Here is a 25,026-nt window from a genome sequence, read left to right as displayed (position 1 = left end):
CATTCAACATTGTGAACGAGACGACTACTGCAGGTTTGATAAAGGCGTTATCAGATATGTACGAGAAGCCGTCTGCAGCCAACAAAGTATATTTGATACGGCGGTTGTTCAACCTCAAGATGGGAGAAGGTATTTCTATAACTAATCATATTAATGAATTTAATACTATTCTCTCCCAGTTGGAATCAGTGCAGATTAAATTTGAGGATGAGGTGAAAGCACTGGTCCTATTGTCATCACTACCGGATAGTTGGGATGCAACTGTTACAGCAGTCAGTAGTTCTACAGGGGATAACACATTGAAGCTCAATGACATCCGTAACTTGATCTTAAGCGAAGATGTTCGCAGGAGAGCCTCAGGGGAGTCTTCCAGTCATGTTTCTAATTCAGCATTGAATACTGAAAGCAGAGGAAGGACAACTCAAAAGTCTCAGAATGGTCGAGGTAGATCAAAGTCAAGAGGGAAAGGTCAGACAAAGTTTCGAAGTGATATTGTTTGTTGGAATTGTGACAAGATAGGCCACTTTACCAATCAGTGCAAGGCACCAAAGAAGAACAAGAGTCACAGAAATAAAAAGCATGATGATGATGAATCCGCAAATGCAGCAACTGATGAATTTGATGATGCATTAATATGTAGCTTGGAATTGTCAGCAGTGATGCCCTTGCCATAGCATATGCCTTGCAGTGTTTTGAACATTCACAGAATTCGGTACAATTCTGTGAAGACAATGCATTGCATTTCAAAACCATGGATGAAATGTCCAAACTTAGACAGCAACTACTCAAATTGGTCTTTTATCAGAGTGATGAAGGTGGTTTAGAACAAGAGTACGCATGGACTCATGGAACTTTAGAGGACGTGGAACATGCTTGGCGAGTTTCTTCTGCCCACTATCCTCTCCCTCTGGTTGAGGAAAGGCTTATTTGTCAAGCAATATGTGCTGGCTGGGCCGATAGGGTTGCTAAACGTATTCCAATTTCTTCTAGGGTCGCTGATGGAGGGACGATTACTCGTGCTGGTAGGTATCAATCATGCATGGTCGATGAAAGTATTTTCCTTCATCGTTGGTCATCAGTTTCTACTGCACGCCCTGAGTTTCTTGTTTACAATGAACTATTAGAGACAAAAAGACCAAACAAAGAAGGGGAGACGAGTGCGAAGAGAGCATACATGCATGGAGTAACGAGTGTGGATCCATGTTGGCTAGTTGAGAATGCCAAGTCTTCATGCAGCTTCTCTCCACCCCTGGAATATCCTAGACCATTTTATGATGCGCAGGCTGATCAAGTAAAATGTTGGGTTATCCCAACCTTTGGATGTTTCTGTTGGGAGCATCCAAAGCATTCAATGACATTAGCAATGTTGAGCTTCGGGTGCAGGTGTTTGCCTATGCTTTACTTGAAGGTCAGGTGTGTCCGTGTTTAAAATCTGTTCAGAAATACATGTCAGCCCCTCCTGATAGTATTTTGAGGAGAGAATCTTTTGGTCAAAAAAGGGTAGGAAATCTTTATAGTAAGTTAAAGAGCAAGTTGATTGATAGCTCTGCCATGTTAAGAACGGTGTGGAAGGAGAATCCAAGAGAATTATTTCCAGAAATTTTGGATTGGTTTCAGCAAGGTTATCGCAATCACTTCGAAGAGCTATGGTTACAAATGCTCAGTGAAGTGTTACAGGAGACACAAGAACAACCTCTGCATAAAAGTATCAAAAGAAAGTTGAAAGGAAAATCTAAATCGCGGAAATGATTGCTCAGCAGTTAAGGTAAAACGGCATATGTAACTCCTACATTTGGTCGTTTCATAGTTTAAGGCCATGTTTAGATTAGTTTCTAGAGCTTATCATTCAAAACAAGTTTATGATTCATCCAAGTCCTTATAGAGCTGTAGAAGTTAAACGAGAGAACTTCTGAAAAAATTGAGATACAAAAGCTATTTTAACTTATACTAGAGTTGTATAAGCATAATTTAGTTATTGCAAGATTATTCATTCTTTTAATATTTGCAAGTGCTCAAGTTTATCTAAAGTGAATTTGATAGATAAATTTACAATGAATTTGATTTATATTCTGATTATCAATAACTCCCTTCCATCATTTGAAATAAACATAGCAGAGGCTATAACAGTCACGCTCGAACATTTGCGACACTGTAGTGGTAGCAACAATTGTGACAGATAGTCGCGGTGATAGGTTGTACATGAAGGTGATTGTGGCCACGACCGACTCCGAAGGACTTTGGTGGTAGCAACCATAGTGGGATAGACGAGTCAACCATATAGATTGCTTAAATTCTTAGATGTTATGGTAGCTACTATCCAAAAAAAGGTTCATGCAAAGAGATAGTTACCTGAAAAATAAGATGTTAGGAGCATTCCTTTAATGGAGATTTTGAAAGATGAGAAACATATGTTGACCATTTTGTGGTAGGCTGAGTTAAAGGGTTCTTATTTAAAACAAGTAGATTATTTTATTTTATTTTTTGAATAAGCTAAATTAACCCACTCAAATTGACACCAGAGAGAATCAAACTTGAGACCTTAAGGAGAAGCATACTCGCAGGTTCAAGACAATACCACCAAACCAACCCAAGTGGATTTTAAAACAAGCAGATTAAAAAGGATCCAAGTCAACTATGATTCTATTATGAAAAGCTATTTCTATTATAAAGTTTATGAAAATAAGCTAAAAGTAGTTTATAGACATGTTTATAAACTATTTTATGAAGTGCTTACTAGTAAATATGTCAAAAGATTAACGGATGGGAGGTTTTCTGAGAAGGGTGTAATTCAATAGGCAAGTAAAATCAGTTTTAATTTGACATCGAAATCAGTCTCAAACCTCTTTTTTTCTCTGTATATTTTTTTTTTTTACTACTAAATGTATTCAAACATACATTCAAACTCGCTTTTAGGGATTATTTAAAGAACTAAAAAGATAAATTTCTTATGGTTGATGTTTTCAAGACAATTTTTTGTTTATAGACTCGTCCTTAAGACACGTGTTGGCATTGATCGAAATCAATTTTATTGAGAGAACTAAATGAGATTTTTTTAACTCTTCTCGTATGCAACACAAGAAACCGTCTCACGAACAAACTGTATGATTCAATTAATCAACCAGAGACCAATTTCATGATTCGAATCACAGGTTCCAAAATTGAAAGATGATTGCTTGAAAGGAACTGATTGAGCCTAAACTCAAATTAATCCTATTCAAACAATTCAGAAGGGTTTAAAACAAAATTTTTACTTTCTCAAAACCACGTCACTCAAAACACAAAATATAAAGAGCAATTACAATTGTTGTGGGTGGGGATAAAACCCCAAAGCTCTTTATCACTTCACTTTTTAACTCGTCCACTCCAATCACCAAACCAAGCTAAAATTACTGTCATCTAATATCTTAAGACTTCAAGATCATATAATTATAACTTAAATAGTTCTAGCCTAAAGATGCACTTAGAACATCCACAATGGAGATACTCATTTTTTAGTACTTAACTGGACCTCACGTGTACACATCATTCGTTTATAATTTTTTAATAATAGTACCTAATAAGTATTCAATCCCTCCAACCAAACATCTCTTAAAAAGTTCTAAACAGGCCCTACCAATAACACATCTCACCAATAACTATACATCATTATAAATGGAGCCCACAAAAACAAAATAGGTACTAATGCTTATTGTAGAACCAGTACCTATTAGGTACTGAAATGGATATTGCTCCAATAAGTACCTAATAAGTACCATGAGTACCTAATAGGTACTACATATGGTCTTGGATGTAAGCATCCAACACCTATATAACATGAGATCCTCAATAGTGCCTTAGAACACAAGGAACACAAAACTTTCAACAAAAGAAGTGGTAGAGTTGATTCACAAACTGTGAATGATTCAAAGAAAGTCACTTATTTGCAAATTTGATTCATGAGCTTCTTGAATTAATTCATTGTGACCATATGATTCAATTCTCAACAAAATAAATCAATTAACAAAAGGTAACAGATGAATAAAACTTTTTTTTTTGTCAAGTAGCCTAGTGGCTAGAAATTCAACCTTAAAGGTGAATAAGTAGAGTGTCCGGAGTTCGAACCCCACCTCCGGCACATATAGTGCGATGTCCCTACTAACCGAGCTAAGGACATAAAACTAGTTTTTAGTGGTGTCACTCATATGTTAGCTATTCCATTCTTAATCTTAAAGACAAATTCACAGGAACCAATAACAGAAAAGAAACATTCATTCAAGAGCATGAGCAATCTACAGTCTTGGCAAAAGTGCATAATGATACAAAAGCTCTGAAATGTCGCGTCATTTGTGCACTTTGGATGAACATGTTGCACTTTTTCCAGTCGTATAGTTTTGCCAACCATACATGATACATACAAATCACATAGAACACAGCAGGGGAGCGTTTAAAAAGTATTACAGATTTTACGAGACTGTATTTTATCTTGCAGTAATTTGATTATGTTTTCTTGGTTGTCTTTGACATTTCGAGGATGCTACAAATTACGCAAGACCCTTCCATGTCCATGATGTTGGGGAAAAGGATTTTCAGTTTCTATTCTATAATCTATACCATCATGCAATAATTCTAATCTATAATCTTATTTTTGTCATAGTACAACTTCACTACTACTTATTTTGTTCGACGCATAATTAGTTTCTAAATCGAACATAGTACAACTTCACCAAATCTTTACAAAATCCTAGACTATTTGCAACTTGACCTATTCTTTATGAGCTTTTTTAAAGCCAGTTATCAGAATTCCTTAACTCAGGTATAATATGAAGTATGAACAATTATGTTTGCCCCATTGTTTCTTTTCCTTGATTGAGTTTCCATGTGGTCAAACTTCCTTCTAGATTGTGGTTGATTGTTAATAAACAGTGATTGGTTAATTTCAACTTCAATTTCCTCATCATTATATTGTTCTTCTCTTCTTAATCTATGTCCTCAACATTATCAGCATGGGGATGGGGAGCGGCTCGTTTACCAATAGCACAATCTTTTTAGAAATCACGAGCAAGTTTGTCAATAAGTGAGATCGGAGAATACCTATAATCAAGGTTGTCAAACTTGAGTTTTTACCTCAACTCGGGTTCCCTAGGTGAAATCGACTCGTAAACAAGTTTACCTCATATTAAAATAACTCATTACCCTTCAATCAAACAGACAAAGGCAATACTAAACCATAAAAAGCCTTCCAAGTAATATATCCCTGCCATTTTCGTAAGACATTCCCAATCCCAAAAGTATGACAGTCAAACAATGGTTGGGGATGAAAGTAGATGATTCCAATACTATTTGTGCACAAAATCAGTCAAACAACCATTAGGGTGATTATTCTTCTCCTACATATTAGGAAGACAGTCAGATTTTCTCTATATCGGAACAGCAGGTGTGTTCGCCATAAAGGGGGAGGATCTATTTTCGTAAATATCTAAAAAGTAGATAAATGTTCTCCAAAATAGAAAACGAAAGAGCACAGTGTACCATGACTGGTCAAAATTCAAAAAGGCGCAAAACTGTTTAATAAGATTGTATGAGTAATTGAAAAATCTTCAAAAGTTAAGGTAGAGAACCAAAGGAAAAAACACCTAGGCAAAGTAATTGAAGTTTCAATCATTAAATTGAGTGAACATGCCTGCATAATTTGTTTATATTACTATCGATTCTTGATTGAACACACATGGAAGGAAAACTAACACATTGAAAAAACATTCCATGGACAAATAAATGCAAGACTATTTGAGCATATATGTATCTACCAAATATAAGGCATAAGATAAATCATAAGGTATTTATATGACCAACTCTGGCATTCTGGTCCATATTAACAAATAAAACAAGTCAGCTATACCATCCTTTATCTTTACCTAGAATGAATAAGAACTTAAATTTTGAGAACTAACCAGCTAAGGTTGCATTACAAAAGGAGATTATGAAATTGCCTATTTAGTGAGTGGCATGCCATTGTTTTCCTCTGAGTATGCAAGTTTCATTTTTTCCTCGTATAGCTTTAATAGATAATCAGACTCCCCCTTAAAGCTGAAAACAAACTTGCTCAAGAACATTTTCTCATTATAACTAAATGGCGTAACTAAGCTCGCATTGTTTTTTCGCAAACCTTTCATCAAAAGATATTGCAATACTGAGGCTCTTGGAATGATCCTTTTATGTAAACTATAACTGAAAATCTGTGGCATTTTAGTAAGTGCCAAGGAATTCCAACCCAATTGATTGACCCAAAAACTCATCAATAAATTAACCTTATCAATTGACACCATCATCAAATTAGGACGTGACCTAAATACTTGAAAAAATGCTTCATCAGACCAACCCCATTTCTTAAAGGTATCAACTTTCTCATCCCAAATTTTTTTGCTCAACCCTTTCTTGGCTATCATAGCCTGCCCAAAAGTAATATTTGAAGGATCAAACCCTAAACCCTTAACTTCCTTCAAAGTATCAATCAAATCAGTTGAACAAATTATAGATGGTGCTATCAGAAGCACACTACCAATGCCGGAATCACATACACCAAAAGCACTCATCAAATTGATATTAGCCACAATACGGTCATAGGTATAATGACTAAATCCATACGATCTTCGAATCAAGCAAAAAATGACATCCTTGTTGGTTTTAAAGAACTTACTTAATAATTCAAAAAGAGGGATTATTCGTTTCTCCAAGCTAATATGTAAAATTCTAGGGTTTGCAGTTAACAATGAAACAATATCAGAAGAAGAAACACCTTTTGAGATAAAAAATTGAAACTTTGGCAATAACCTTTTGTGGGGTTGTGATGAAAGTAACCATGGCTCTTTTCTAATGATGATACCTATGTTGGAGTGTGAAAAACCATTGTTTTTGAAGAATTTGATAACTGAATTAGGCTTTTCTAGGGTATTGAAACGAACACGTTTTTGGTTGAAAGCTTTGAGAGCTGATTCATGTGAGAAACCAAAATTGTTGATGAGGTATGATACAGCAAATGGATGTTTACCTGATTCTGATTGTGATGTGGTTGTTGTTGTGCTGCAATATCTGAATGAAAATGAGGAATTCAGATGTTGAAGAAGAGGGTTGAATTTTGGGGTTGTTGATTGTGATTTTGTTGTGATGAGATCTAAAACAACATTCTTGTGGAGAAACCATTTCAACATTGTTTACAAAATGTTTTAGAGTTTAAATTTAGGGTATTGTATGAAACAATTGCCAATTTTGTTTTGAATCAATCAGATGCTTGAGTGTTGATGAGGTATGATACTGGAAATGGGTGTGTATCTGATTGTGATGTTGTGGTTGTGCAGTATCTGAATGATCTGAGTGAAATTGGGAATGAAAGTGTAGATTTTCTTGTGCTGATAAACCCTAGAAACCATTTCGACATGGTTTGGAATTGGAATGATCAGAGAGGAGTTAGGATCCTCTATATTACCAATTATTTTCATTTCCTCCATTATTATATAGTTTTGGAAATATAAATGTAAAAGTGTGACATTAAGTGGGTCCAAATATTATTTATACACCCAAAAACATTTTAAAACTTTGGTGATGGAAGAAATGGAAACAATAGAAAATGGAGAGGATCCCCAACTCATCAGAGAGTAAGTGAGATGGTCTCACTCACAAATTCAAAAAAAAAAAGAGATGTTCTCACTCACATAGTATTTGTTTGGTTTGGAGTTGAAAATAATTGAGTTTGATATAATTGAGTTTTACAGAATTGATTTGATTTAAAAGTGAGTTTGATAGAATTGATTTATGTTTGGATACATTAAAACAAAAGTGATTCTTATCAATTTATGATGTTTGGGTAATTTGCATCAAAATTGATTTTAAACCTGTAAATTACCAAAATGTCTTTAACATATAACAACACCCACACGGCCACCAAGACACTAGTAAAAAAAGATTTAATTGATATGCATAGACAGTATAAAATAATTTTACACTGTCAACCAATACCAATCATGTTTTCTGCCACATCACCCCACTTTCTTGATATGACATGACAAAATAATAATTATTTATTAGACGATTGTGTAAAACTATTTTTTCAGAATTTTTTCAGAATCTTCTAGAATTTTTTCAGAATTTTTTCAGAATCTTCTTAGTAAAAAAAACAAAGTTAAAACACCACCATTATCCATTCATTTTTCTAGAATTTTTTCAGAATCTTCAACGAGATTCTACCTTTTCTCCTTCCCTTCCCATCTCTCAATCTTATCATACCATTTTTTTCTTTCACTTCTCCTTCCCCATCTCTCAATATTCTTATCCCATTCTAGCAATTTTTCATCTAATCTCTCTTTCTCCTCATCATCAACATTGCTACGGTGCTCTGACAAATCGGCGTGGTTGTTGATTTTAGAGGGGAAAGGCAACATGCATCTTGTTGGAGTGGTGGATTTGAAGGATGAATTTGGGAAAGACAATATGTCAAGGGCAGAAAAGGAATAAAAAAGAAGAATAAAAAGCATTTAAAGAAAAAATCTTCAAATCGATTTTACTTTGACGCAAAAGCTTGAAATTGTAGCTTCCATTGAACTCACGTTTGGGGCGTAGAATCACGTTTCAGGATTCGATTTTGCTTTTATCCAAACACACTAGAAAATGAAAAACTCACGTTTGGGAAAGTAAACTCACGTTTGGGGTGTCAAAACGCACAACCAAACAGACACATAGTGGTTTAGCGGCTTTAGCCCTTTTTAGATTAACCTACTTAATAGAATGGAATGGAATAAATTTAATATCATACCACCACTTAATTGAATAACCTACTTATGGAATGAAATGAAATATGATGGAATAAATTTAAGGATTTAATTGATATGTACCAACGGTGTAAAATAATGTTACACTGTCAACACCAATAGCAATAATGTTTTCCGTCACATCACTCCACTTCACCCCACTTTCTTGATATGACATGGCTAAATAATGGTTGTTTATTGGACAATTGTATAAAACTATTTTACACCGTCGGTGCATATCAATTAAATTCTAAATTTAATCTCATATCGCCGTTTACGTTCAATTTTGTTCATCTCCTTTTTAAAATATTCAAACAATGGAATGAAAAATTCATTTCATTCTGCTTCATTTCATTCCACTTCACTCTATTCTGATTTACTCCATTCCATAATATTCCATCAATCCAAATGGAGATCAAGAGTGAAATTTATAACCACTATTATTTGACCCAAAAAGAATAACAATAAAGGAGTATTATTATAAGAGTCATGCTAAACAGTGTCCCGGGACACTTGTTAAGCATGCCAAAAAAGTTATCTTAAAAGATTAATTTTATTAGTATTAGTTCATTAAAATGTTCGGGTGCAATAAGATTTTAAATGCGCCATATCAAGTTTTTAAAAGGTAAACTCTAGAGTTCTTTTTGCGCCTCCACTGTTTCTCACATGCTTCCTGAAATGACCAAAATATTTTCTTGCTATCTAAGTAGCGAACTGTTGGTGTAAGCCCTAGAGGCCAATTATTTATAATTGCATGATACTTGTATTGGATAATTTACTTATTAAATAAAGGCTTTTCTTTATTATGTTTATGTGTTAAATAATAATAGAGTCCCTAGAATAGTAAGTTCATTGAATGGAACGTTAAGTGTGACTTAATCGTGAGAGTCCATTACACATAAGAACACTATTCTTAAAACATCCGTAGTCGAGCTTTAATGTGAATTGGGATAACATCAAAACATAGAGACTATTATGTTGGTAGACTGATGATCACATCTCACGGATCATAGATAAAGAGTTATCAAGTCTTCACATAGATATAAATATTAAGAGTAATATTTATATCGGATTGACCCACCATGAGAATACTACATAGTATGTTATGAAATGTCATAGGATATTCTCATAGTGATAAGTGGTGTATTCCACCCTTCGACCTGAAACCACTATGTTCCCTAGATGTAGGAGTGTAGTACTTTGTCGCCATTCAAAGTTATCCGTAACAGGATGACTATAAAGTTGGTTGATGGGTATTCCACGAATCATGCTAAGGGACATGAGTGACCTAGATGGAATTTACCCCTCCTACATAACAGGAGATATGTCTATGGGCCCAATATTGAACTTAACAAGGGTGACGTACTATGCCTTGTGTTCAATATAGACATAAGGGTAAAAGGGTAATTATACACATGAGTTTTATCACGGAAAGGTTTGTCAGATCACGTGACATTCTTGTGACTTGGGTAGCAGTGATGTGTTGCTAGATACCGCTCACTGTTTATAATATTAAGAATAATATTATTGCCAACGTTATAAGAACCTACAGGGTCACACACATAAGGACAGTCGATATGGAAGAAATAAGTAAGACTTATTTTGAGGGTGCGATTAGTGAAAAACGGTTTTGGGCTTAAGAAGACCAAACACCGTTTGGCCCAACTGACCACACAAGAAACTCTATAAATAAGAAGCTTGTGTAGTTCTGTTGTGCTTGCTTTTCATAATTCGTTTTTCAGAGAAACCTTAAAGCTCTGAAACCCTAACCGCACTTCCTAAGCCTTCATCTTGTAGCAGCTAGCACTGAAAGTTGAAGACCTGTTCGTGTGGACTAGCTAGAGGTGCTGCCGTCGTGTGGTGCTTGTGATCAACGAATAGAAGCAAAGAGTTTGCTGTTTCAGTTCATCAACAAGTATAACGTTTAACCCTGATCATGACCATTCGCAAGGATCCATTGAAGGAAAAACTTAAAATTCCGCTGCGTTTTTACACTCTGTTTTAACACGATTTTCCTTCAGTGGTATCAGAGTCACTTGTGAAACCATGAATCGGTTTGTTGTTTTATTACTGTTTTATTAATATGGTTTTGAATCGGTATTAATAATAATAATAACAAGGATTAATAAAATTTGATTGATCGGTTTTAAAATATATATGTGATATATATTTCTGATACGACGCATCGGTGTATGTGATACATTGATCGTGTCATTCATTCGAATGTTTGAGTGATTGGCGTTTAATTTGGATGATTGTGAGCGTGAGCTTCAGAACCGTTTATGGTGAAGCATCATATATCCGATCGTTCATCTAGAACTAGCAGTCCTGAAACGTTTTGATGAATGGTGGTTGTATTAGGGTTTATAACAATACAAGTGTTGTGTTGTTATATAAACAGAACATATTGTTCATTGAAAGTTTTAAGTGATTGTCGTGAGCATGGATGATTGTGAAGCGTGAGCTTCGGAACCGATAACTGGTGAAGCATCATATATCCAATCGTCTGTGATGAACAAAATCCTGAAACGTTTTGATGAATGATTACTGTATTAATTTTGTAACAATACAAGGGTTGTGTTGTTATAAAAACAGAGTACGGCTAGGGTTTATATCTGAAGCATCAAGTGTTGGTGCGATTAGGTGATCAATCATGGTGTTTTATTAATTGGACTAATGTAATAATAATAAATTGTGTGTTTATTGTTATTAAAGTTGCATGATGAATGGTTATGGCCTTAGTTCTTCTTTTCGTTTTATTTGGGATTTTAAATACGGCCTGCGTGTCGTGCCTCTCTTATATTTTCTTGATGTAATTTCTTTTCTCATCTCACTCCCTCGTATGAACACGAGTTTCTTGTAGTGATGTAATATAAGATTAGCAAATAGGACAGGAAGGACATCAATGAAGATCTATCATTGAGAAGTATAGGTCGTTCTTAGATATAGCATAGGTTCTCTCATTGGCTTGAGGGAACAATCACGCTAGGGGCCATAACCATATCATTTTATTATATTATGTATATTAATGCATGTTATGTATGGAGTGACGTCATTGTATGTAAGCCGTGGTAAGGTGAGATCAAATTAATTATAAAAGCCCTCAAAGGAATTAATATTAAGTTTTATCGCTTTCCAACGAATAGCGCCCTTCAAGATCAATATCGATCAATGTAGGTTTTGCCAACGCGAAGTGCATTGTCAATATTGATAAGTTGCGGTGAGGTAATTTATTTATCTGATCGCTATTTAATGGGTCTAACTTAACTAAAGAAAATATAATAAGATTATATGACTTTAGAAGCAAGTATTGGGTTATTCCATGTGATGGATTAGAATAAGCGTTATTCACCCAATAGAAAGGATATGAGAGTTGTATGAGATACAATTGGAAAGGAGTTTCCTACCTAAATAACTAAGTTTTGTGTAATCAGCCCAACGCTGACTTAAAACGAAGTGAAATATGGATCTCATTCTCACTAGAAAATCTTCCAACGGGATTTTCCGAATCAAATGTCGAGGGTCATTTGTTTTGAGTAAAATAGTGAGAGCACATGTTTAATTAAAGGCCTAATTAAATGTGTATTAAAATTGTTCAATACTTATATTTTCACTTTTACAATTGTAGATCACCATGTCAAACACCAATACTTCAAACAACATTTTGCGAAGCATTCTTGACAAAGAGAAATTGTCTGGGACAAATTTTCTTGATTGGCATCGTAACTTGAGGATAGTCCTCATGCACGAGAAAAAGTTGTATGCTATTGAGCAACCCCAACCTAACCCTGAGGATGAACCTGCAGCCAATGCTCCTAAGGCTCAAAGGGATGCTTATCAGAAGCGTCTTGATGATGCCATGGATGCAAAGTGCCTCATGCTGGCTACCATGACCTCTGAGCTTCAGAAGCAACATGAGGACATGAATGCGTTCGATATGATCGAACACTTGAAGACGCTCTACCAAGAGCAAGCCAGCATTGAGAGGTTTGAGGTTTCCAAAGCCCTGTTTTCAGCCAAGCTATTTGAGGGATCTCTAGTAAGTCTGTAACACCCCGAACTGACTACCCTTAAAAACGTGATCTTAAAAACTTTTTAAAGATAAGTAGCCGGAGCGCTACGGAAAACATTTTATAAAAACGATCGTGCACATGACACGAAACGTCGCAGCGGAAAACATAACATAAAGGATTTTCAAAGCAATGAACAAAATAGTTCAAAAGATAATTCATCTACATAAAACATAAGTTAAGATGTTCACATCGATATACGACGGAATACAAACGATCCCCGACTCGATGTTACAACATACCAGAGCACTAATATACATCACAACCAAACTAACTTAACAAAACTATACAATGGTAGCCTACACTAGCTCCTCACCAAAAGTGCTCCACACCAAAACGATCTACAGCTAAAGCTCGATCGAAAACCTCGACCTGAATACCTGAACCCCCAAAGGTCCAGCACATAACAATTAGGTAGAGAGTTAGTAAACATAATCACATACATACGAATATAGAAACGCACCTATATTCAACCTATCACGTATTACTAACTCACACACATGCCTCAATAAGCAATACACCAAATAATACATACTCACAAATACACAACCAGATAGTTTCACGTCGTTTCGGACAACACAAAGAACTCACGTAACACATAACACATAATTGCACATTTACTCAAATGCGACTAATGCCAAACATTCAATGTCATGCCAACCTAGACACGACTAATGCATGTGGTACCATCTTCTTTATCAAGGAACTTACCATTGATATCCTTCTTTATTGGACAAGTCCAATATCCTTCTTTATCAGACAAGTCTGATATCCCTAATTAATGCATGAATTTATGAATGCCATGCATTTACCAAACATATGATAATCACTTAGCACGAAGCTACTGCTCACTACATGGATAACATAATCCATTAAACTTCTTTATCAGACAAACTGATATTCTTCTTTATCGGACAACCCGATATACAAAATACATATACTTCTTTGACATTTTATATAAATGCCATCACACAACACAATTATTAAACATATAATAATTCCAAACCAAAACGAAACCAAATACATGGATACACACACTTTACAAACATCAGCAAAAATTGCTGTCACAGAGGCCTTCGCTAAGCGAGGGCTTAGCGAGACTTGGCGAACCACACCAGGAAGTCACCTGCCCATAGCGAGCATTGGCGAGCTTCAGCGAACCTGTTCGCTACAGCGAACTCCTGGTCGCTTAGCGAACTACACCAGAAAAATATCTGTTCTTGAGTTTCAATAAGGCGGTTTAACCTTGAATCCACTCAAAAATACATCTAGACATGTTATAAATTCTTATAAACAGCTATTTCAAGCATATATGGTATCAAGGAACATTAATCATCCCTTCCAAACATCCAAATACATCAAACAATCAAAATCATGTCAATTTCTTGCAAAATAAGCAAAGTTACGTAAACATGCAAAACCATCATCAAACATATACATATTCCCTCCTAGATGTTCATTAAGCATACTAAGATGAAAAGACATGTTTATGATAAAGAAACTTCACCCAAACCCCAAAGAAATTGGATGAGAGAGTTCAGGAATGGAGGCTAGACACCTCCCCTCTCTTGGATCACCCAAGCTTATGCTTAACCACTCTCACCTTAGATTGAATGACGATTCTTGGCCTCTAACCTCTTCTCCTTGCTCGTGTTCTTCTTCTAGCTCTCCTAGGGTTCTTGCTTCTAAGCTCACAACCTTCAACTTCTCATGAAACACAAGTTATGATACTATTCCTTAGTTTGACTTGCTACTTATACCACTCTCCAATTCTCTTGGTTCAAGCCCAAATGCCTAAGCCCATTAACATTGGAAAGGTTTCGCTCACAAACTTATGTTCGCGATAAATAATTATACGTCGCGTAAATAAATATTTAACACTAACCCAAAATATATGCAAATATATAAAATATCGATTTACTAAAAATCGGGTCGTTACAAAGTCCACATGTGCTCAAGATGATTGGGTACGTGGGGAACTTAGAAAAATTGGGATTTCCACTTGGAAATGAGCTTGCAACTGATCTGATCCTGCAATCGTTGCCGGAGAGTTTTAATCAGTTTGTTCTGAACTTCACCATGTCGGACATGGAGAAGACTCTGCCACAACTACTAGGCATGTTGAGGCAAGCTGAGCAGAACATGAAAACAAAAGGGAAGTCCAACCATGTTCTTATGATTGGCAATGGAAACAAAGGGAAGGGCAACAAAGGGAAGGGAGGCAAAGGGAAGGGCAAGGAAGTTGCCAAACCCAAACCTACCCCTAAAGCTTTGAAGCCCACTGGGAGTTGCAAAGGAGGGTAGGTGCTTCCACTGTAACAAGACTGGACATTGGAAGAGGAACTGCCCAAAATACCTGGAAGATAAAAAGAATGGAGTAGAGAGCTCCAATTCAGCAGGTATCTTTGTTATTGAAATTAATTTATCTACTTCTTCTACATGGGTATTAGATACCGGATGTGGTTCTCACATTTGTACTAATGTGCAGGGGCTGTAAAGGAGTAGAGGATTGGCTAAAGGTGAAGTCGACCTACGAGTGGGAAATGGAGCAAGAGTTGCCGCATTAGCTGTAGGAGTTTTTAATTTGACTTTACCTTTTGGTTTAATAATACAGTTAGAGAACTGTTTTTTTGTACCTGCCATTAGCAGGAATATTATTTCTGTTTCTTGTTTGGATAAACTTGGCTTTTCATTTATAATAAAGAACAATTGTTGCTCCATTTATTTAAATGATATCTTTTATGCCACAGCACAAATGAGTAATGGATTATATATTCTTGATCTTGAAATGCCAATATATAACATTGATACAAAAAGGATTAAACCTAATGAGTTAAATTCTACATACCTTTGGCACTGTCGTTTAGGCCATATAAATGAGAAACGCATTTCCAAGCTCCATAAAGATGGGCTCTTGGATTCATTTGATTATGAATCTTTTGAAACATGCAGATCTTACTTATTGGGAAAAATGACAAAGACCCCATTCACTGGTAAAGGTGAAAGGGCAAGTGATCTCTTGGCTCTCATACATACTGATGTATGTGGACCATTGAACACACATGCTAGAGGAGGTTTTCAATACTTCATCACATTTACTGATGACTACAGTAGATATGGATATGTGTATCTAATGAAGCACAAATCCGAATCCTTTGAAAAGTTCAAAGAATTTAAAAATGAAGTACAAAACCAACTAGGAAAGAAAATCAAAATCCTTCGATCAGATCGAGGAGGTGAGTATTTAAGCCTAGAGTTTGATGACCATCTAAAAGAGTGTGGGATCTTATCCCAACTCACTCCTCCTGGAACACCACAATGGAATGGTGTGTCTGAGAGAAGAAACCGAACCTTGTTGGACATGGTGCGGTCTATGATGAGTCACGCTGATCTTCCAAACTCCTTTTGGGGACACACCCTATTAACAGCAGCTTATACACTTAACTGTGTTCCTTCTAAAACGGTTGAAAAGACACCATATGAGATGTGGAGTGGCAAGAAACCACATATGTCTTACTTAAAGATTTGGGGTTGCGAAGTTTATGTAAAACGTCAAATTTCTACTAAACTTGAACCTAAATCTGACAAGTGCTTCTTTGTGGGATATCCAAAAGAGACAAAAGGATATCACTTCTACAATCCTTCTGAGGGCAAAGTGTTTGTCGCTCGAACAGGAGTATTCCTAGAAAAGGACTTTGTTTCCAAAGGAACCAGTGGGAGGAAAGTAGATCTTGAAGAAATTCACGATCCACAAAGTAATGACACACCAATGGAGGAACAAGAGCGGGATGCACAAGATGTTGTGACAGAGAATCCTGCTCATATAACACAAGAACCACGTAGGTCCAACAGGATACGTCAAGAACCTGAAAGATATGGATATCTCATATCGGAACAAGGTGATGTATTACTCATGGATCAAGATGAGCCTGTGACTTACCAAGAGGCCATTACTGGCCCTGAATCTGAGAAGTGGCTTGAAGCCATGAAATCTGAAATGGATTCCATGTACACAAATCAAGTTTGGAACTTGGTGGAAGCTCCTGATGGGATTAAACCCATAGGATGCAAGTGGGTCTTCAAGAAGAAGACTGACATGGATGAAAGGTACAGACCTACAAAGCGCGATTGGTTGCTAAAGGTTTCAAACAAATTCATGGGGTAGACTATGATGAAACATTTTCACCAGTTGCGATGATCAAATCCATTCGGATCTTACTTGCCATCGCTGCATACTATGATTATGAAATCTGGCAGATGGATGTAAAAACTGCCTTCCTTAATGGGAGTCTCCTTGAGGATGTGTATATGTCACAACCTGAAGGCTTTTGCATTCCAGGAGAAGCCAAAAAGATATGCAAATTACAACGATCAATCTACGGATTGAAGCAAGCTTCCAGAAGTTGGAATCTTCGTTTTGATGAAACTGTAAAACAGTACAGATTCATTCAAAATGAAGATGAGCCTTGTGTTTACAAGAAGGTTAGTGGGAGCATAGTCGCATTCCTAGTATTATATGTAGATGACATATTACTAATAGGAAACGACATCCCTACCTTGCAACAAATTAAAACTTGGTTAGGGAATTGCTTTTCTATGAAAGATCTGGGTGAAGCAGCCTATATATTAGGAATAAGAATCTATAGAGATAGATCACAAAAACTGCTTGGCCTAAGCCAGAGTACATACATAGATAAAGTGTTAAGACGCTTTAATATGCATGATTCCAAGAAAGGATTCATTCCTATGCAACATGGCCTATGTCTTTCAAAGACACAGTCTCCTTCATCTAAGGAAGAAAGGGACCGCATGAGTAAGATCCCTTATGCATCGGCTATAGGATCTATCATGTATGCCATGATATGTACTCGACCAGATGTTTCATATGCCTTAAGCGCAACAAGCCGTTATCAGTCTGATCCTGGTAAGGCTCATTGGGTGGCTGTCAAGAACATCCTTAAATACTTAAGGAGGACTAAAGACTCATTCCTAATATATGGAGGCCAAGAAGAGCTAAATGTAATTGGTTACACTGATGCTAGCTTCCAAACAGATAGGGATGACTTTAGGTCGCAATCAGGCTATGTGTTTTGCATAAATGGTGGCGCTGTGAGCTGGAAGAGTTCAAAGCAAGATACAGTTGCTGATTCTACAACCGAAGCTGAGTACATCGCTGCATCAAATGCAGCAAAGGAAGCTGTTTGGATAAAGAAGTTCATTACTGAACTTGGCATATTCCCTAGCATTGTGGATCCCATTGAATTATTTTGTGACAACAATGGTGCAATCGCACAAGCTAAGGAACCTAGATCTCACCAAAAGTCCAAACACATACTCAGACGTTATCATCTTATTCGAGAAATAATTGATAGAGGAGATGTGAAAATATGCAGAGTACCAACACTTGACAATGCTGCTGATCCACTTACAAAGCCTCTTGCTCAGCCGAAGCATGAGGGCCACACTAGGGGCATAGGTATTAGGAGTATGCCTGATTGGCTCTAGTGCTAGTGGGAGATTGTTGGTGTAAGCCCTAGAGGCCAATTATTTATAATTGCATGATACTTGTATTGGATAATTTACTTATTAAATAAAGGCTTTTCTTTATTATGTTTATGTGTTAAATAATAATAGAGTCCCTAGAATAGTAAGTTCATTGAATGGAACGTTAAGTGTGACTTAATCGTGAGAGTCCATTACACATAAGAACACTATTCTTAAAACATCCGTAGTCGAGCTTTAATGTGAATTGGGATAACATCAAAACATAGAGATTATTATGTTGGTAGACTGATGATCACATCTCACGGATCATAGATAAAGAGTTATCAAGTCTTCACATAGATATAAATATTAAGAGTAATATTTATATCGGATTGACCCACCATGAGAATACTACATAGTATGTTATGAAATGTCATAGGATATTCTCATAGTGATAAGTGGTGTATTCCACCCTTCGACCTGAAACCACTATGTTCCCTAGATGTAGGAGTGTAGTACTTTGTCGCCATTCAAAGTTATCCGTAACAGGATGACTATAAAGTTGGTTGATGGGTATTCCACGAATCATGCTAAGGGACATGAGTGACCTAGATGGAATTTACCCCTCCTACATAACAGGAGATATGTCTATGGGCCCAATATTGAACTTAACAAGGGTGACGTACTATGCCTTGTGTTCAATATAGATATAAGGGTAAAAGGGTAATTATACACATGAGTTTTATCACGGAAAGGTTTGTCAGATCACGTGACATTCTTGTGACTTGGGTAGCAGTGATGTGTTGCTAGATACCGCTCACTGTTTATAATATTAAGAATAATATTATTGCCAACGTTATAAGAACCTACAGGGTCACACACATAAGGACAGTCGATATGGAAGAAATAAGTAAGACTTATTTTGAGGGTGCGATTAGTGAAAAACGGTTTTGGGCTTAAGAAGACCAAACACCGTTTGGCCCAACTGACCACACAAGAAACTCTATAAATAAGAAGCTTGTGTAGTTCTGTTGTGCTTGCTTTTCATAATTCGTTTTTCAGAGAAACCTTAAAGCTCTGAAAACCCTAACCGCACTTCCTAAGCCTTCATCTTGTAGCAGCTAGCACTGAAAGTTGAAGACCTGTTCGTGTGGACTAGCTAGAGGTGCTGCCGTCGTGTGGTGCTTGTGATCAACGAATAGAAGCAAAGAGTTTGCTGTTTCAGTTCATCAACAGGTATAACGTTTAACCCTGATCATGACCATTCGCAAGGATCCATTGAAGGAAAAATTTAAAATTCCGCTGCGTTTTTACACTCTGTTTTAACACGATTTTCCTTCACGAACTCCGTTCGCATCGTAAGTAGCGAGTGAATTTTTTTTTGCTCAACCCCAACTTATGTACTCGTCATGCCCACATGAATTAAAATATTATGAATAAACACTGTTCGTTACTTAGAGTGTGAACTCAGTTTGCATTTTAACTGGTGAATCTTATAAAAATTTGGCCAGTGTTCAATACCATATTTTGATTGGCCACTGGAGCGGTTGTGACAGTATTAACCAATCACACACACACGCGTGCGCACACACACGCGCGCGCACACACACAACCGTATAATTCTATAAATTGAAACTTCTTTTTTGTTTTAATCACTCACAATTATTGTGTTTCATTCAAAATACTATTTTGGGGAGTCAAGGGAGGGTTCACATTTTAACTTGCGAATTGTGTTTCATTCAATATTGTATGGAAGGTGAGAGAAGGGTGAAGAGGACAAACAAATTGAATTTTATAAGGTTCGCATCCTAGGACGTGAACTATTTTTTTTCCCCCAGTTTTTGCTATTTACACACTTGCAGAGTAGCATACGAACGTTTTTTTTTTTTCTCTTTTAGTTTTCGTATTTTTACACCCTCGCTTCCTACATTGCGAGGCGATAGAATTGGTTTTTGCTATTTACACACTTGCATAGTAGCATACGAACGTTTTTTTTCTCTTTCAGTTTTCGTATTTTTACACCCTCGCTTCCTACATTGCGAGGGGATAGAATTGGAAGGTCAGAGGGCGCGTGAGAGACTCGGGTGACGCAAAAAGAACTCAAAAATCAAACTTAAAAAATAAGTCTATGACATACTATAAGATAAACCTTCATTTTTTGATTGATCAGGCTTAGTAGGCTTTACAAAGTATAGTTCGACGTAGCCTATTCTCACACCTACATTTTAGTCTTTAAAAAAGATTGGAAAAAAAAATCAACTTAAATTTTTAGGTTTATTTGATTTTTAAAATGTAACTACTAAACAAAAGGAAATGTTAAGGTATTAAATCACTCTGTCTTATAAGTTTGTTTTGTGTATTGGGATAAAAAGTTGTCATGTCAAATTTTATTCAGTTGCAAAAACATTTTTAAATTCAAATACAATATAATTATTAGAGTTGTCTTGTGCAGTCTTTTTTTTAGGAGATTAAATGTTCCCTTTGAATAATCTGGACAAAAGTGCCTCAATTTTATCATCTCATATAAAGAGAGATCCTCAATAGTGCCTTAGAACACATGAAAGACAGAAAAGTTAAACAGAAAAGAGGTAGTGAGTTGATTCAGATTCAAAGAAAACCACTTATTTGTAAATTTGGTTCACAAGCTGCTTGAATTAATTTATTGTGACTAGGCGATTCAATTCTCAAGGAAATAAATCAATTAACAAAAGGCAAAAGGTGCATAAAAGTAGTTTTTAGTGCTGTCATGAAATTGTGCACACTTGAATCTGTATATTGATTACAAGGAAAAGATACAAAAAGGATTCCAATCCCCTTCAACTATAGCATTCTCTAGTTTAGACAAACTTAAATAAATGAATTCCTATCTTCCTCAGAGATATTTTTAGGGACACGTGACACGCAGATTTAACACATTTATGTGCCGACCGAATGAATGATGTGATTAGAGACTAAAATGACATACTTTTTATTTTCTCTTCATTTTTTTATCTTCTTCATTTTGTTCATACATTTATGAATAAAGCCCATAATTTTAAACTCAATTTTTAAAGAAAAAATCATTGGCACCTATTCATTTACCTAAATTTCATATATAAACTACTTCATCCATTCCTTTTTATTTTTCGTTTTTTATCACTGTACATATGTCAATGCATAACTTTGATCACTAATAATTTTAATTATCTAACAACAACCTATTTCACTTCTTCTTCTTTCAAATTTTGTTGTAATGCATAGTTTTTTTTCTTCATTTATTTATCTTTTTCCTCTCGTTCTTCTTTACCTTCTTCATACATTAAATAACCTAACAACAACTCATTTTGCTTCTTCTTCTTTCAATTTTATTTTTGTTGGCTTTCACCACCAGTTTAATCTGGTTCGGGGGTTAGTTCTGGCATTAAGTGGTTCCGGCCCCTCCTGATCACAATTGTGAGGGATCGAACCGTGGTCCTCCCTACCAAGTTCAACAACAATCACCACTGAACCAACTAACGATTGGTTTATTGTTTCGAATTATGTTGTTATGCAAATTCTATGGGGGAAATTAGGTACTACCCTCCGTTACTTTTTATTTGTCGTTTTAGATTATTGTACACTATTCATATAATCTACTTTGACCATAATTTTTTATTAATATATAAAAACCAAATGTTAGCAAATAAGATATTGTTCAATTTGTCTCGACGAATATTCTCAAAATATAAAATTTTCATAATGTTTTATAATAGATAATTAAAATTATTAATGATCAAAGTTATGCATTGACATATGTACAACGATAAAAAATGAAAAATAAAAAGAAACAGATGAAGTAGTTTATATATGATTTTTAGGTAAATGAATAGGTGCCAATGATTTTTTTCTTTAAAAATTGGGTTTAAAATTATGGGCTTTATTCATAAATGTATGAACAAAATGAAGAAGAATGAGAGGAAGAAGATAAAGAAATGAAGAGAAAATAAAAAGTATGTCATTTTAGTCTCTAGTCACATAATTCATTCAATCGTCACACAAATGTGTTAAATCTGCGACCACGTGTCCCTAAAAAATGTCACTTAGCTTTTTTATAAAGTTAGCAACAATTTTTAACGCAAGGGACCAAAATGACTAACGGATTGCAAAGTCAAGGACTATTTTGTATTTTTTCTTGAGTTAGGGACCATAATGACAGCAAGTTGCACATTCAAGGACCAAACTGGTTGTTTCCCCGTCCCTCATGCCAACTCAGCAAGCTGATGTGTGTCCAAAAAAAATGTTACGTCAACTTTTTTGTTGAGTTAATGGTCAAACTTAACATCAGGGACCAAACTGACTAACAGAATGCAGTTCAGGGACTATTCAATAGTTAAATGACAGTGAATTGCACATTGAGGGACTAAAATGACTATTTCCTTTTATTTTCTTGAGTCAGGGACCATAATGACAGAGAGTTGCACATTCAGGGATCAAAATCGTTGTTTTCCCGTCCCTAGTGCCAACTCACCAAGCTTGTGTGTGTCAAAAAAATGCGACATCACCTTTTTTGTTGAGTTAACGGTCAAACTTAATAGCAGGGACTAAACTGACTAACGGAATGCAGATTCAGAGACTATTTAGTAGTTTTTCCTCAATGAGAGACCAGAATGACAGCGGATTACACATTGAGGGACCAAAATGACTATTTCCTATAAATCAATTAACAAAAGGCAAAAGGTGCATAAAACTTGTTTTTAGTGCTGTCATGAAATTGTGCACACTTGAATCTGTATATTGATTACAAGGAAAAGATACAAAAAGGATTCCAATCCCCTTAAAAACTATAGCATTCTCTAGTTTAGACAAACTTAAATAAATGAATTCCTAACTTCCCAAGGGAGGGGGGGTTTGATACCATTTAAAAAACATAAGAGAATTTCACTCATTATACTTCTTTATTCACTCATATGTAACCTATTCTCTATACTTACATAAGAGAATCAATAACAGAAAAGAAACATTCATTCAAGAACAATCTACAGTCTTGGCAGTAGTGCTTAATGATACCATCAAAAGCTCTGAAGTGTAGCTTGATTTGCGCACTTTGGATGAAGAACATGTTGCACTTTTTCCAATCGCATATGCTGCCCTCCTTTCTTGTGTAGTTGTTATTTCACTGTTTTTCTTTATGCAAAAAAATAAAATACGACAGCTCGTTTTATTCTGCATTGCAAACTTGGAAGTTCTAGCACCCTCCTTCTCATCTCATGATCTCAACAAACATGTATAAGAACTAACCAGCTAAGGTTACATTACAAAAGAAGATTATGGAATTACCTATTTAGTGAACGGCATGCCATTGTTCTTCTCCTCTGTGTATTCAAGTTTCATTTTGTCCTCATATAGCTTTAATAGATAATCAGACTCCTTAAACCTAAAAACAAACTTGCTCAAGAACAACTTCTCAGAATAAGTAAATGGCTTAACTAAGCTTGCATTCTTTTCTAGCAGACCTTTCGTCAAAAGATATTGCAACACTGAGGCTCTTGGAATGATCCTTTTATGTAAACTATAACCAAACATATGTGGACATTTAATAAGTGCCAAGGAATCCCAACCCAATTGATTGACCCAAAAATTCATCACCAAATTAATCTTATCAATGGAAGTAGACAACAGATCAGGATGAAACCTAAATACTCGAATAACAGTTTGATTAGACCAACCCCATTTCTTAAAGGTATCAAATTTATAATCCCAAATGGTCATCAAAGCAGTCCCAAAAATAGTCATTGAAGGATCAAACCCTGAACCCTTAACTTCCTCCAATGACTTAATCAAATCATTTGAACCAAATATAGACGGCCTTGTTTGAAACAATCTCTCAATGGCAGAATCACATACCCCAAAATCTCTCATCAATTTGATATTAGCCACAATACGACGACAGGGACAAACAGAAAATGAAGACGAATGTCGAATTAAGCAAACAATGACATCCTTATTGGTTTTCAAGTATCTACTTAATAATTCAAAAAGAGGGATTATTCGTTTCCCCAAGCCAAATTGTAAAATTCTAGGGTTTTCTGTCAACAATGAAACAATATCAGAGGAAGAAACACCTTTGGATAGAAAAAATTTAAACTTTGGCAATAACCTTTTGCGGGGATCTAATGAAAGTAACCATGGTTGTTTTCTAATGATGATACATATCTTGGAGTATGAAAAACCATGGCTTTTGAAAAATGTGATAACTGAATTAGGTTTTTCTAGGGTATTGAAACGAACCTGTTTTTTGTTGAAAGCTTTGAGAGCTGATTGAGTTGAGAAACCAAAATCGTTGATGAGGTATGATACTGGAAATGGATGTCTATCTGATTCTGATTCTGATTGTGATTGTGATGGTGATGTGGTTGTTGTTGTGCTGCAATATCTGAATGAAAATGAGGAATACAAATGTTGAAGAAGAGGGTTGAATTTTGGGGTTGTTGATTGTGATTTTGTTGTGATTAGATCTAAAGCAACATTCTTGTGGAGAAACCATTTCAACATTGTTTACAAAATGTTTTAGACTTTAAATTTAGAGTTTTGTTTGAAACAATTGCCAATTTTGTTTTGAATCAATCAGATGCTTGAGTGTTGCAGAGGAGAGCAGTTCAAAAATCCCTTTTAGTGCACAATGTGTACTTGTTATATCCACCTAACGCTCTGTTTGGCAACAGAAAAATAAAAAGAAT

At 35.7% G+C, this 25,026-nt stretch overlaps 2 protein-coding genes across 2 annotated transcripts; both read right to left on the bottom strand.

The window, feature by feature from the left end:
- Positions 1–2,149: 2,149 nt before the first annotated feature.
- LOC123885710 (transcription termination factor MTERF15, mitochondrial-like) lies at positions 2,150–7,431 on the bottom strand. The gene is made up of 2 exons (XM_045935023.1): positions 5,928–7,431; positions 2,150–2,349 (listed from the first exon to the last, which is right to left on the bottom strand). The coding sequence occupies exon 1, from the start codon at positions 7,182–7,184 to the stop codon at positions 5,967–5,969; it is 1,218 nt and encodes a 405-aa protein (XP_045790979.1). The 5' UTR covers positions 7,185–7,431; the 3' UTR covers positions 2,150–2,349; positions 5,928–5,966.
- A 15,555-nt stretch (positions 7,432–22,986) lies between these two features.
- LOC123884715 lies at positions 22,987–25,017 on the bottom strand. Its single transcript, XM_045933877.1, has one exon. It carries the CDS (start codon positions 24,839–24,841, stop codon positions 23,627–23,629), a length of 1,215 nt encoding a protein of 404 aa, XP_045789833.1. The 5' UTR covers positions 24,842–25,017; the 3' UTR covers positions 22,987–23,626.
- Positions 25,018–25,026: the final 9 nt, after the last annotated feature.

Source organism: Trifolium pratense, linkage group LG5, assembly GCF_020283565.1.
Source record: "Trifolium pratense cultivar HEN17-A07 linkage group LG5, ARS_RC_1.1, whole genome shotgun sequence".
Lineage (NCBI taxonomy): Eukaryota > Viridiplantae > Streptophyta > Magnoliopsida > Fabales > Fabaceae > Trifolium > Trifolium pratense.
This window is presented reverse-complemented; position numbering and strand designations above follow the sequence as displayed.